The sequence below is a fragment of the Pinus tabuliformis genome, chromosome 8 (assembly GCF_031772625.1).
Source record: "Pinus tabuliformis cultivar Carrire ecotype Pingquan chromosome 8, CPIR1, whole genome shotgun sequence".
In the NCBI taxonomy this organism is placed as follows: Eukaryota; Viridiplantae; Streptophyta; class Pinopsida; order Pinales; family Pinaceae; genus Pinus; species Pinus tabuliformis.
In genome coordinates this window covers 1,709,919,209-1,709,934,711 of record NC_142294.1, presented here as the reverse complement: position 1 = coordinate 1,709,934,711, position 15,503 = coordinate 1,709,919,209, and the positions used below count along the sequence as shown (strand labels likewise).

Here is a 15,503-nt window from a genome sequence, read left to right as displayed (position 1 = left end):
TTTAATACCTCAGAGGGACTATAATTTTGGTAGCTAACAATTTCTTGATTTCTTTTTCAATCAGAGGGAGGAGCAAAGGATTTATGGGTCTCAGCTTCTGCTTGAAAGGGATAGTGTCTTTCTCCAATGGGATCTTATGCTGGATGATCTTTTTGTCATAAGTTTTAAGGTCACTATATTCCCAGGCAAAGACATCAGCAAATTGCTTCATTAAGGTGCAATACTCATAACTTTGGGTAGCAGACAAATGAGTGGACAAATTTATATACTTTGGATGATCTGGACTCCCTATGTTATGCCTATGGACTACAGACTGATCTTCTTTTTGGGCAATCTTATGAGGCACATCATTCTGGTCAAACAGCTTCTCTAGAGGCACTAGCCCTTTTGGTATATAATTGTTAGGCAATTGAACAATGCTGTCTTTGCCAATTTTGTTCTTTAGCTTGGGCTGGGGACATTCCTCCAAGGCTCCATTCTCTTGATCAATTTGCATTTCAGAGAATTCATCAATGACTTGCAAAAACCTATTTACTTCATCATCATCCTCAAATACATTCCAATGCTGGACGTTATTAGGTAAGGATGGTCTATAATTTATCTAGACTTCATAAACCAATCTAGCGGGCATGGGAGGGATGAACATACTAGCAGACACAACAAGGGAATCAGCAAGCTGATCTTTTACCCTGGGAATATATGAGATACAAAAACTATGAAAAGACTCTTTAAGTCTCCATACCTCATCTCTATATGCTTTCAACCTTGGGTGCCTTGCTTGGAACGTTCTATTCACTTGTTGAATGATGAGATCAACATCTTCAAACACCTTTATATTTCTGATTCCTTTGTCTTTGGCAGCGTTTAAGCCCAATATCAGAGCCTCATATTTTGCTATATTGTTGGTGACCTGAAAAGTCAGCTTAAAAGACAAATGAGTGCTTTCTTGTTTTGGAGATACCAGCACCACTCCTGCTCCTGCAGTTTCCCTTGAACAGGTTCCATCAAAAAACATATCCCAAGCTTGTGTTCGCTCCTCTTCCATGGCCTGGCCTACTGGTTCCTTGAGCTGCATCAAGGCCTTATGGGATTCTTCAATTTGGAGAATACAGGCTCCAAAATCAGTGTCCACAGTGTAAATGGGATGATTAGTGGGATTCTTCTCATCACTGATGATGTAGGCCAACTGGGCTTCCTTGTATAGTCTTCTACTTTCTCCTCCAAAAACTGGGACAGTGGCACAAGATAAGTCATTTTGTAACGTCCCACCCAGCCTCTTAATCCACCCTCTGGACAATAACGTACCGAATTTAGAGGGGACATCTGCTACCACTATGTCCATCATCATGCTCTTCATAGGCAGCTGAGTTAGGGTGATAGCCAAGTCTTTGATTAACCCCAGACATTTCACCTTTCTTGAATCAAAAGAGAATAAATCATGATATGGTCTGGTAATGTCAAGGCCTAACTCTTCCATGACAGCTTTAGGCATCAGATTATGGCTGGCGCCAGTGTCCAACAAACAGTTGTGGAGGATTTTGTCATGAATGGTCAATGAGACATAGAATGATGGGGAATTTTTATCAGTCAGTTCAGTCAATGGGCTAAGCACAATTGCAGGCTTATCATCTTGTAGGTTCACAGAGTCATTGGATGTTTATGTGGCTTTCAACTCAAGGGCATCAAGGATTGGCTTTCTAAAGACCTCACTCTTTGCAAGTTCTATCAGGGGTACAGATATTTTTAACTTGTGAACTTCTGATTTAAAACTGAAAGGGGGAAGGGACTTGTCAAGGCCTCTTACCTCTTGAGATGGTGCTTTGAGGATGATAGGATCAGCTGCCAGTCTTTTCTGTTTGCTGACCTGCTGCTCTATGGGGACAACAACTCTTTGGGCATGATTCTCTTTGACATTACTTGTTCTTGACCTTAAGTTATATCTTTGTTGGTCTTCAGTTTGTAGAACAACTTCTCTGTCCCACTCTTGACTGGTCTGGTCCTGAAGTAGTGATTCTTCCTAGGCAGCCAATGTAAAAAAAGAAGCACCGCTCTTATCTTCCATGCAGTGAATCTCGTCCTCTTTGTCTAGTTGTTCTTCCTCCATGACTACATTCTGGAATAGAGCCTTAACCCTTTGTTCTTCACTGGCCTCTTTGCCCCTTTGTATGTTCTGCAATTGTTCATTTGCTCTTCTGAATGGGTTTAGATATGTAGGAGAAAATGTGTTAGGCAGCCTTGCTTTCCCAGGGCTATGAGTTCTTCCTCCACCTTCTTCTTGACATTCTCCATCTAACATTGTGCTTTTACTAAAATATGACCAAGGTAGCACATTTGTGTTGTCCAAGCCTCTCTTGTTACTTGAGAGGAATGAGTGGGATGGGAGGAAGAGGAGGTTTTTCTTATCCATCCATGGTCTCTTCACTTCTCCCCCTCATGGCATTGCCCCATGCCACATACATTTCTACATTGAGAGCCTTGAGACACAAACACAAAATCACCCCAAAACCACTTCATCTCCATTGGCATAACGAAAGTTCCCTATGCTTGAGGTAAGCAAGGAAATCCCATCTTAAGAGACTTCCCCAAACTTAGTGCTTAGGTATCTCTAGTCATTGAAACTATCGTTTCACCAATTCCCTTCTAAGAAGGGTATATGGCTTTCAACCTCATAAGTAAAGCGATTGTAAAACTGTGCAAGAGAAACATCTTGTTATGAAACGAAAAGAGAAAAAACCACGGGGCAAGAACAAATATACCTTCATGGTGCAATCTCACCATTTAGGAGAGGGTGTCCCTCCTTGGTCTCATTTGCATCATCCCCATTATTGCTTTGGTGATCCTCATCCATTTATCATACTCCCCATAACAGGATAACCTTAAAACCTTAAAGTATTTAAAATGTCAACCAATCATTCTAGGTATTCACCAATTAAATTTCAAGAAACATCCCCTGGTCGCAGCAATTAACAATTGTCGAAGAAAGATTCACACCCCTCCCGATTATTTCTTTTCATGGTCGACCCTCACCCCTAAACCATATCCCCTTGAAGAAATGAAAGCATCATGTTAACATGTAGAGGGGATTCACACCCCTCCCCATTATTTCTTTTCATGGTCGACCCTCATCCCTAAACCATATATCCCCTTGAAGAAATGAAAGCATCATGTTAACATGTAGAGGGGTAGACAAGTGACATGTTGAAAGCAGTTTTATCCCCATATATACATCCCATTATCCTCATACTATTTTCTTTTCATAATATTGTTAATAAAATAATAATAATAACCATAATCTTATTTTAAATATAGCGAAGTTAGATAAGACACTGACATTACAAACCCCTTGTCCCAGGTGGGCCCTATCCACTCCATCTAGAGGATTTTGACTACATAATTTGTAAGTAGTTGTCACATGTTGAATTTATTAAAATAAAACAGCGTATCTACCACCCATTATGTAGATTTCATTCCACACCAACACTCCTCTGATTTTGATAGTACAAGGGCAGTGGCAATCTCCGATCCAAATCACCTCACCTTGTCTTTTAGTGGTCTAAGATATAAAATGAATTGTACCGACCGTCTAAGCCGGTGGCTTTAAATGAGGACAATGACTGCCCACTTTTACAACAACTGCAGGCTTGACAGTTCTGTTTCGTCAGGTGACAGATTTCATTTCGGCCCAACAAAAGAGGGGAGAGTTGGAGACCCCCACTTTCAATAAAGAGAAACGAATCACATTACCGTTACCGTTACGTTTCTCCTTCAATTTTAATGTTGCACTATTGCACCCCAATTTGACCGTTAGATACACGGAAAAGCAAGCCGAGTTAGTCCTTGACCTTGGGGTAAGGTTAAGTGGATCGCTTAACTCGGGGCCGGAGTGATCCGGGTGAAGCATATGCCTAGGCCGGTGGGCCCGCCCTGTCGGGCTCTTGTACCACGGACCCACGTGTCCAGCACCCAGTCTGACCGTGGGGGTAAAAACTATCACTCCGTAAAACGTATAAACGGGGATAAAACATAAAGGCGTAAAGAACAAAACAGGATAAAAAGCCTGCGTTTTACCTTTTCTTTTCGCTGCGGGGGATCCACGGGCGATCGGAGGTGGGCTCCAGGAGACGGTGCCGGTATTCCAGGCGCTGCAGCTTTATCGTCTTTTCGGCCAGCGGAATATTTGAAAATAGTGCGATAGCGAGAGCGTATTAATGGTTCTTGTTTAGTGAGAACATTAAATGCTATGACGTAGTGGGGTCTTAACATTAATTGTTAAGACATGTTTTCGTTATTTTGGAACGTGTTTCAGTAGATATACACCGCTGTGTATACAACAGGTATAAAAAAAAGCGTAGTCTTTTCGATTTTTTTTTGGGTTGATTTTGTTTAAAATTATGGATAGATTTTAAAAAATTAATAAGGTCACAAGTTTGTTTGGAAAATAGTAGAAATTTTGGTGAAATTTTGATAAAAATCAGTGAAGTTTTTTTTGGGAGATTTGAGTTATAGATGACAAGATTATAATTTGGCTTGAAAAATAGTGGAAATTTTCGTAAAATTTTGGTGAAATTTTGATAAAAATCAGTGAATTTTTTTGGGAGATTTGAGTTATAACTGACAAGGTCACAATTTTGCTTGGAAAATAGTGGAAATTTTCGTAAATTTTTGACGAAAACCAGCCAAATTTTTTGGGAAATCTGAGTTATAGGTGTTAGCTTTTATGCTTTTGGATGCCCTAGGGGGTTTCGTGTCAAAGCGAATTTCTAAGGGTTTTTTCTTATGTTTCAGGTGATTTCATGTGGAATTGAAAGTGCACACCAAAAAAACTATTTTATATATTAATTAAACTATACTATAAAAAAGACTTAGTTTAAGTCATATACGACCTCTTTCACGGGAATAACTTTTAGGCTTTTCGATGCCCTAGGGGTTTTCGTGTCAAAGCAAATTTCTGAGGGTTTTTTCCTCTGTTTCAGGAGATTTCATGTGGAATTGAAAGTGCACACAAAAAAACTATTTCATATATTAATTAAACTATACTATAAAAAAGACTTAGTTTAACTCATATACGACCTCTTTCACGAGAATTCACTAAAATCTTGCAATATAATTTCAAGATTTTTTTTATTGTTTAAAGATTTTTGTTGTTGTTTAAAATACATTTTTAATACATAAATAAATTCAGCACCCTGAAAATATACACTGAAATATTATTAAAAAATTACACTAAAGTATTATTATAATTATAAAATAATTATTTTATTTCGTGTCAAAGTTAATTTCTTAGAGTTTTTTTCTTTTTCTTTCCCTTTTCTTGTTTCGGAAGATTTCTTGTGAAATTGAAAGTGCACACCCAAAAGAATTATTTCATATATTAATTAAACTATACTATAAAAAAAAGACTTAGTTTAAGTCATATACGAAATAACTTCTTTCACGGGAATTCAACACCCTAAAAAATAAATAGAAATATTATTAAAAAATTACACTAAAAATATTATTATAATTATAAAATAATTATTTTATTTCATGTCAAAGCTAATTTCCGAGGGTTTTTTCTTCTGTTTCCGCAGATTTCATGTGGAATTGAAAGTGCACACCCAAAAAAATTATTTTATATATTAATTAACCTATATTATAAAAAAGACTTAATTTAAGTCATATACGGAATAACTTCTTTCATGGGAATTTCACTAAAATCTTGCAATACAATTTCAAGACTTAATTTAAGTCATATACGAAATAACTTCTTTCACGGGAATTTCACTAAAATCTTGCAATACAATTTCAAGATTTTTGTTGTTATTTAAAATACATTTTTAATACATAAATAAATTCACGCCCTAAAAAAATACAATGAAATATTATTAAAAAAATACACTAAAATATTATTATAACTATAAAATAATTATTTTGTTTCGTGTCAAAGCGAATTTCCCGGGGTTTTTTTTCTATTTGAGGAGATTTAATGTGGAATTGAAAGTGACCACAAGAAAAAACTATTCAATATATTAATTAAACTATACTATTAAAAAATACTTAGTTTAACTCATATACAAAATAAACTCTTTCACCGGAATTCACTAAAATCTTGCAATACAACTCATACGAAATAAACTCTTTCACGGGAATTCACTAAAATCTTGCAATACAACTCATATACGAAATAAACTCTTTCACGGGAATTCACAACTCATATACGAAATAAATTCTTTCACGGGAATTCACTAAAATCTTGTAATACAATTTCAGATTTTTTAATCTTGTAATATAATTTCAGATTTTTTTTTGTTGTTTAAATTTTTTTGTTATTATTTAAAATACTTTTTTAATACATAAATAAATTCAACATCTTGAAAAAATGCACTGAAATATTATTAAAAAATTATACTAAAATATTATTATAATTATAAAATAATTATTTTGCTCCTTGTAAAAGCGAATTTCCGAATTTCGCAGGGTTTTTTCTTCGGTTTCCAGAGACTTCATATGGAATGGAAAGTGCATTAATTGTGATTATATTGACCAAAATACCATTTTAATAAAATAAAATAAGATTATATTGGATGTTGTATACCTAATGAGTATACAACTTTACCGTTGGAACCATCCTGAGAAGAAATGGAGTGCTTATACAATGCAACGGTTGTGAATCAATACCTGGAGTGGTTTATACTTTATTGATATACCACATTCCCGTTGAAATAATTCACTAGAGGATGATGTATTGGGTGCTGTATAGTCAATGAAGACAGGACAGAACGTGATTGTAGGAGAATAATAATGAAGGTTCTGAATTCAAGATTTAGTTTTATTTTTATTTATTTTTCTTTTTCTTTATTTTTTATTTTTGACTCAGATGACTGTTACGGGATTTGCTGATTAAGAACAGAAAGAATAAATTTGTTTTAGGTGTGTTAGATGTGACAATATCAGATTTCTGGGTTGAATTAGAGAAGTTTGATTGTTAATGGAGTGGCGTTTTGAATTTGTGGGGATATGAGATGAATCAGAGAATTTAACTGTGAGATTTGATGAGATTCCAGTTGGGTTTGGGCGAATAGGGAGGAGAATCAAGCACTGTGTAGTTATAACTAACATGTTACTGTCATTGGGATTAGTGAGATTGCAAAGAGAATTAGGTTTGAGATTATGGGAGTTAATTAACGGAAGAATACAATGATGGGGTTGTTGATGGGCGGGCATATCATCTGATTTTTACATGCGGAATGCAAAGAAAGGTAATGTGGATGGTAGGAGATTCTCTTCCAGCTTTGCATTTTGTTTGATTCCAAAATTCTTCTTGGGCCTCTCAGGAGGAGGGAGGAGGAGCGGGCGACATCATTATTTTGCTGTGTTTTTTGTTTGTATGAAATTTTATGTCTTGTGTGAGAAAAACAGGCAACTGTTTCTGTTTGTGTTAATGAAATGGAATTGCGGCTCAAGAGTATCTCGGATTGACAGCTACTCCACCGCCCTACTGTCCTTCTGCCTGCCTCCTCGTCATTTTGGTTCTTTTTTCTCCCTTATCCCCACAACCTTCATATTTTGCTTAGTATTTCCTTCCTATATATTCCCTTGGTAAAGAACGCCTGGCAATTTCTTTGCATTTTCCACTGAGTGTGTACCCTTTTTTTATTATTATATTTCCATCTCAAGATTCTGTTTTGCTGCCTATCTAAAATACCCCGTTCCCTCTCCATTCGCTTCATCAATCCAAAAGTCCCCTTCTTCCGTTAGTTCATACTTCATTCATCCATACTCCTCCTACATTGAGTCAAATCACTTTCGAAGTACTGTCTTTTTATTCATTCATCATCACTTCTTCAGATCATTTCCTATATATTTCACAACCACGACACCGGTTTTTCCCCTTTTCTCGACTTATTATTGCATTTCTTGCTGTAGGAGATTGGGTATGCTTCCTCTGCAATTTCCTTGCTTGTCTGCTCTTATAATCTTCTATATATTATCTGGGACAGCGTTCATCTTATCTTCCACTAATTTTGGTGCAGGTTTGGCTTTTTGGGTTTGCATTTAACAGACAGAAGTTGGAGGCAGTTTTGGCGGCTTTTGAGAAGCTGGGTTTTCGTAGTTCAGCATCTCTTTTCTCGGCTTGGGCGGTCTATCAATTGGGTTGAAGAAAAAGCTGAAGAAGTTGCATTTTTGCAGCATTTGTTGATTTGGGTGTGTCTAGTTTAGGCCCTTTTAGGCCGCTTTTTGATCTAGATCTCTAAGCTTCATATCGGTTTTTGATCTGGGTGTGGCTTCTTTTGAAGACTGGATAAGGCATACATTGTATTCCTGGATCTGAAGTTGGTACTTGGAAGCTTTTGGACTTGGGTCTCTGGAATTTTGGTTGATTATATACCTTGGACAGTGTTGGGCTTCTTCGAATTGAGGTCGTTTTGCCCTTAGTTTGCTTTGAAGAAGGCGAGGAAACATCAAGGAAGCGAAATGGCCGCACCCAAGCCCGAGGACATCACTCATCCACCAATGGAACAACTGCCAGGCCTGGAATACTGCATAGACTCTAACCCCCCTTGGCGTAAGTTTCTTTTCTCTTTCTTTTGTAGTTTTCAGTATTCATGTATGCTAAAGGTTAGTAGCTATACTAGACATGAGATTTACTGTCTCTTAGTGTTGAAAATGGTCTTATGATTGCCCCTGAGATTCCTTGTATGGAAATTTCTTGATTCAATTGATAAAATATTTATTCTTTAATGTGGTTTCTTCAAATGAGCATGCCCACGAGTACTTATTTATGTTATTTTTTGGTCTGATTAACCAAGTGGTCTAAATGGGCATCAAAAAACCGTTATTTCCTTCACCTGTTAACAGGGTTGGAATTTCAAAACCAAAGAGCCCATCAAATTTGACAGTTTTGATAACCCGAATGCCTGTTTTGACAGTGTCAGCGAAGAATGCTGACGGGTATAAGGAATTGTTAACTATATTTGACATGGGCAATTTTGCCCCACAATTTCCATCCTTGGCTGCCAAGTATCCGTCATTCAATAGGCTTCTTGTAGAATCTAGAGTTCTCTTTTGCAAAATGTCTGATCACTCATTTCACTTTCTCTGAGTGATATGTTCGCTGAGTAGGATAAGTAGAACCACCGGGTACCTGAGGAGATGATGTAGTTATGTGAGGAAGTTGGTTCTTGTGATCAGCGTGTCTACAAATCTCATTGTTATAGTGTATTGATCTCAGACCGAGCCATTACAGTTGTTGAAGTGAATACCAGGGATGGGCTGTGGTGGTGTGCGAGGGGGATTATGTTGTCATAAGTTTCTTGGTTATGGTATACCGATTGGCAGAGATAAAAATACACAGTTCAATACCGAACTTTAAAAGGTGTCCTGTTAGGAAAGATGTTTCGATGAAATCCTAGCATGTTCAGCTAGGTTGGCTAGGAGGACTTGATACAAGTCTGAATAATTGGTATGTTGTGTTCGTCTTTGATTATGTCTAGGTACATTGTTGAAATTTCTTCCCTTTATGTAATTAGCAAAGTGGTCTAAATAGGCATCTTTGCTTCACCTGTTAATAGGGTTTGAATTTCAAAACCAAACAGCCCGTCAAATTTGACAGTTTTGATAACTCGAGTGCCTGTTTTGACAGTTTCATGAAAGAATGTTGATGGGTAGAAGGAATTGATAACGATATTTGACACCGGCAATTTTGCCGGGCAAATTCCATCCGTCATTCAATAGGCTTCTTGTAGAATCCACAGTTCTCTTTTGCAAAATGTCTGATCAATCATTTTACTTTTCTGTTAGCTGAGTAGAATTACACGCTAACCACTGGTTACCTGAGGAGATGATGTAGTTGGTATGTGAGGGGGATTACGTTGTCATAAGTTTCTTGGTTATGGTATACCCATTGTCAGAGATAAATCATAAGAAACCACAGTTCAATATTGAACTTTAAAAGGTGTCCTGTCAAAAAAGATGTCCTGGGTTTGATCGAATCCTGGCATGTTCAGCTAGGTTAGCTAGGAGGACTGGTACGAGTCTGAATAATTGGTCTGTTGTGTTTGTCTTTGATTAGGCCTAGGCACATTGTTGAAATCTCTTCTCTTTATCGAACTTGTTTATAGGCATCATTTAAACTTCAAATGCCTAGAGTTGACAGCTCCACCCTGTATAGAGCTGTCAGGAATATCCCCTTTTTCGATCTTTAGTTTAGAAAGTTATTTCCATACATGATCCTCCAGCTACTTTAGGGTTTTCCCTGCATGCAATTTGTGTTCTATGCTTGAAACCTCTTCCCTTTATCGAACTTGTTTAATGAAATCATTTAAACTTCAAATGCCTAGAGTTGCTGTATGAAAAATTCAAGTCTTGTAAAACCTGAGTCTTAAAGTCAGCATGCCTGCAAGCTCCATTCTGTATCAAGCTGTCAAAACTATCCCTCTTTTTTTGAATCGTTGCTTTATGCCACTCTTTGCATACATGACCCTACAGCTGCTTTAGGGTTTTCCAAGCATGCAATTTCTATGTAAGCACTTGCATGTAGATAACCTGTGTTCTATGTTTGAATTTAGTGAGAACGTTGTCCTGTAATATTTCTGGCTGTGTATCCTGACACAAAATGCTTCAATTATCTGAGAGTAATTGTAATTAACTTGGTGCAGCGGAGACAATTATTTTGGGTTTTCAACACTACATTTTGATGTTGGGAACTACAGTCATGGTTCCAACTTTTCTTGTTCCAGCGATGGGAGGAAATGATGTAAGTGCCTCCTCATAAGATCTTTGATTTTAAATTTCTTTAGTTTTGTGAAATTTGGGTGGACTGTAGCCTCAATTGATTATTCATCTGAAACAGCATGACAAGGTGCGAGTAATACAGACATTGTTATTTGTTGCTGGGCTCAATACGCTTCTGCAGTCATTATTTGGAACACGTTTGCCAACAGTTGTTGGTGGTTCATTTGCATTTATTATACCAATAACATCTATTATAAATGATTCATCCCTTCGGAGTATTCCCGATGACCATGAGGTAGGCATGTGTGGTTATCAGTCAATACTGATACAGTACAGATGATATTGATTGTGAACAAAAGAAAGTACGTTCTCATGATGATTAATAAGCTGAACACCACCAGGGCCATAACATTTCAGGTTTGTCATTGCAGAGATTTGTTCATACCATGCGAGCTATCCAAGGAGCATTGATTGCTTCGTCAAGCTTGCAGATCATCCTTGGTTACAGCCAACTTTGGGGTATTGTTTCTCGGTATGTCACTGCACTATCAGCTTTAGTATACATCATAGGTCTTTTCATATATGCCATGGTTTCTAATTTTGACACTCCTGGGGATCTGCATCAGGTTTTTCAGTCCACTTGGTATGACGCCAGTTATAGCTTTGGTTGGATTTGGATTATTTGAGCGTGGTTTTCCTGGGGTAAGGAACACCATCTTTCCTGTTCTCAATGAAGTTAATTAGTAGCAACTGTCCAGATGGTATTTCTGCTCAATGCATTTAGCAATAATGTAAATATTTTGGTGCTATGGTCGGGTTTTGTTACTTTCCTGTTTGTAGTCCAGGCCTTGCTTGGTTGATACACAGATAGACACAGGCACAGTCACGTACAAATATTCATGTAAGAGTTGTAATTCTAAAGCATGGTTTTTAACATTTCAGGTTGGTAAATGCGTGGAAATTGGTTTGCCAATGCTCATTATATTTGTTGGATTTGCACAGGTATTAATGATGTTTTTCAGTAAATTACTTAATTAAGCAGCTTTGGATGCATTACGATTTATGGTCATTGCTTGACTGGTTTTGATCCTCCCGTGTGATGCAGTATTTGAAGCATATCCAGGCACGAGATCTACCTGTTTTTGAGCGCTTTCCGGTGCTTATTTGCATTACTCTTGTGTGGGCTTATGCTCATCTGCTTACTGCAAGTGGAGCTTACAAGCATGTGCCCGAGAGGACAAAAATCAACTGCCGCACTGATAGAGCTCACCTTATATCATCTGCTCCTTGGTATGTGGTTTTATGACCAATGTAAATGAAAAAGGAGTGCCTGCAAGTTACTGATTGCTAAAAGAATAGTTGATTCATTGATAGCTATGATTTGATTAATTTGTTGAATATAATTGAATGCAATGATTTGAATCATCATTTAAAAATGGATGTGGTATATCCGGAAGATTCTATAAACATTGAACGCAATAATTTGGATCATTGTTTACATACAGATATATCGGATGAAGTTTTCCATGTAATAAGATCATGTTTCAAAATTTTCTATGCAGGATAAAGTTACCCTATCCTCTGCAATGGGGTGCCCCGACTTTTGATGCTGGCCATACGTTTGGAATGATGTCTGCAGTTCTTGTTTCTCTTATTGAGGTTATATACTGCTGCCACATTTTTACCTTGTGTTTTCAAATAAGTGATCGGTGTTATGGGATTTGGCATTTGAAGTTGTTAGATCTTTAAATATTATGAGGCAGACATGGTTCTTCCAGTAAATGCAGTTGTAATTTGACAATAACTTATCATGAAAATTTAACAATGAACTGCAGTCAACTGGAGCATATAAGGCAGCTTCACGACTTGCGAGTGCCACACCTCCTCCTGCATATGTTCTTAGCCGGGGTATTGGATGGCAGGTGAACTGGCTGGGCTGATTGGATTAGATTGAATTTCATTTTATTTGAATTGACATAATTCACGTAGATGTGTTTATTTGGAAAACTGGATGGGACTTACTAGCGTTGTTATGCTCCAGGGTATTGGCATACTATTAGATGGCCTTTTTGGGACAGGAACCGGCTCCACTGTTTCAGTGTGAGTATTCTCTGCTCATTGCAGTTTTTATGAAAATATTACTATTAAGAGTACTGCATTTTTAGAAATTCTGTTTCAACTTTTAATTCAGGCGATGTTGTTATTTCAGAGAGAATGTTGGGCTTCTTGGTATTACTAGAGTTGGCAGCAGGCGTGTTGTGCAAATATCAGCTGGCTTTATGATCTTCTTTTCAATATTAGGTTGGAGACTTCTCTTTTCTTGTGATATATATACTTAGTCGTTTGAGAGAAATGTTTAGAATCTTTTCAGAGTCTTTGATATTAATGTATTCCTGTATTTACTTACATTTAGGGAAATTTGGAGCTCTTTTTGCATCAATACCATTTCCCATATTTGCTGCATTATACTGTGTGCTCTTCGCGCTGGTTGGTAAGTGATTTCAATCAATCTGAATGAAATAAAACATATTTGGAATTTTAGGCCTGTGGGTTTCCGAGTGTTTCTATTTACTGCCATTTTTCCCAGGGGCTGTTGGTGTTTCATTCATCCAATTCACTAACATGAACTCAATGAGAAACCTGTTCATCTTGGGAGTTTCCTTATTTCTGGGCCTGTCTATCCCACAATACTTCAATGAGTTTTATGCTACTTCCAGAGTGGGCCCTGTCCATACAAATGCAGGATGGGTAAGTTCAAAAGGAATTCTGAAGCATGCATTGTTTTGATTTTCAATGTAGGATGTAATAACTTGATACAAGGTTTTGTGCCTAATTTAATTTGTCATCTGTTGCAGTTTAATGACTTCCTAAACACCATATTCTCGTCACCGCCGACGGTTGCACTAATTATTGCATTATTTCTAGATAACACTCTAGAAGTTGAGAATTCCAAGAAGGATAGAGGGATGCCATGGTGGGTAAAATTTAGAACATTCAGAGGGGACAGTCGGAATGAGGAGTTCTACACTCTACCATTCAATCTCAATAAGTTTTTCCCCCCAACATGATTTTGAGGATCTGTTGTAAGATTGGATAATGCCCACCAGCAAATTGTCAACTGAATGTATCATTATGATATTTCCAATTGGTTCATGAATTGGGATACTCAATCCTAAGGAGATGGTATCAGGCATGCATCTCCCAATGATTGAGTCATCAACCTTGCAGTTTTTTTTTTTTTTGAAGGAATACAAAGCCAGATGATGTGAGGGGTAGAGCGGCAATTGCAACGGAAAATCACCCTTTGTCACAAACATCTATTCTCTAGTTTGGTCTGTAGTGTAACTGCCATTTTTTGGTCATCATTCTTCTTGCAGCACTATGAAAGTGAGATGGCATCTTCCTTAATTGCTTTTGTCTCTTATCACTTTCCCTTTTGTTTGCAAGCACACAACAAAATATTCGTTGTGTGTTTGACAATCATTAATGTAATAAGAAATCAGGCTGTTGAGAACAAATCTCTCATTCTATAAATTATTCTTTCATAGTTGGTGTTATTCTTTGAGGTAACTTTTTGTTGTAAATAGTCTTTGCTGGAAAAACTAAGCTCTAGTTTTAGAAACTGTAAAGCCTGCAGAGCGCGGTTGTAGCTCTCCAATCTGCAAATAAATATCCGAATTGTAATCATGAATTTGCATTTGATAGCACTTGGTATATTGAAATCTTTGTATATGCCGAAAATTGTTTGTGAATTTATGTAGGCAAAAATTAGCTGTCTCATGGCCTTGAAGGATGGTTGATGGTTGCCCAACATTGATTTCCAAGTATGGTGTACCATGAGTTTTGGTTTTCACATTGAACCAAAATGTTAAAAAGGGAGTGTTATCCTGCCTAATTGAGAATTTTAACTCAAGAAATGTATTGAGCCCTATATCCTAATGCTGCTTATTATAAAGTATTATCAAACTGTCAGTTTCACGCAGGTTATGTTAATTAAATCGCAAATGGTGAAGAATCTGCCAAGCTAATTTTGTTTGAATTCTGACACTATTTCTCTTTTCTTAAGGTACTGGATAATCTACTCACAGAATTTCACTTTTGGTCTTCCGTTTGATTTTATTCTGCATTGGACGCAATTTCAATTAAGCAAATAGTTTTGACATTATCATTTTTGCCTTTATTAATAAGCAGCAAGAACATAGCGAATTTTTTCCTGTAGCTCTTTAGATTTTCTTTTGCTCTATATTGTAGGAATGTCCAAATGATTTAAACAAGTTAAAACTTTCTGCCTTTAATGGCAAAGCACAACTAATGCAAGCCTTAACTTCCATAGCAGGGATGAAGTTAAATAAATTGCATTTCGTGAAAACTTTCGCAATGTCACAATGCATCCTGTTTCCAACACACTGCAGCAGGAACAACGTGTAGGTTTCACTTTTTATATTAGCTATAAAATTTATTTGACATGATCATTTCTGGCTTTACTGGAGCGGCTAATGTTTCCCTGAACCGCTCCAATGTAGAGCTGAAGTTAAGGAAATTGCTATTAGAGAACTTTTGCAGCGTTACAATGCTTGTTATACCCTTACAGATACAATGCGTCTTGTTTCCGTTACAGTGACGCAGAAAGAATGTGTAAGCTTATCTGGTCTCCAACACAGCCCTGCAGAAACATTGTGTAGCTATCCGTTCTGGGTTAATTGGAAAAAAAAAAACAGCTAATGTTTTCCCAAACTTCCAACGAAGGGCTAACGTTAAAAAATTTACAGTTGGTGACAGCTTCCGCAACA

General features: G+C 37.1%; 1 protein-coding gene across 5 annotated transcripts; it reads left to right on the top strand.

Annotated features, from left to right (window-relative positions):
* The first annotated feature begins 6,761 nt into the window (after positions 1-6,761).
* LOC149242848 (nucleobase-ascorbate transporter 1-like) lies at positions 6,762-14,404 on the top strand. 5 transcript variants are annotated; one of them, XM_089374374.1, is made up of 15 exons: positions 6,762-6,786; positions 8,013-8,545; positions 10,638-10,735; positions 10,832-11,008; positions 11,145-11,245; positions 11,340-11,415; positions 11,656-11,715; positions 11,819-12,003; positions 12,276-12,372; positions 12,549-12,635; positions 12,755-12,813; positions 12,923-13,014; positions 13,127-13,204; positions 13,301-13,461; positions 13,569-14,404. In XM_089374374.1, exons 2-15 carry the CDS (start codon positions 8,455-8,457, stop codon positions 13,779-13,781), a joined length of 1,575 nt encoding a protein of 524 aa, XP_089230500.1. In that variant the 5' UTR covers positions 6,762-6,786; positions 8,013-8,454; the 3' UTR covers positions 13,782-14,404. The 5 variants fall into 5 exon arrangements, with proteins under 5 accessions (XP_089230500.1, XP_089230498.1, XP_089230499.1 ...); XM_089374372.1 differs by lacking the exon at positions 6,762-6,786 and adding an exon at positions 6,949-7,238; XM_089374373.1 differs by lacking the exon at positions 6,762-6,786 and adding an exon at positions 7,255-7,508.
* Positions 14,405-15,503: the final 1,099 nt, after the last annotated feature.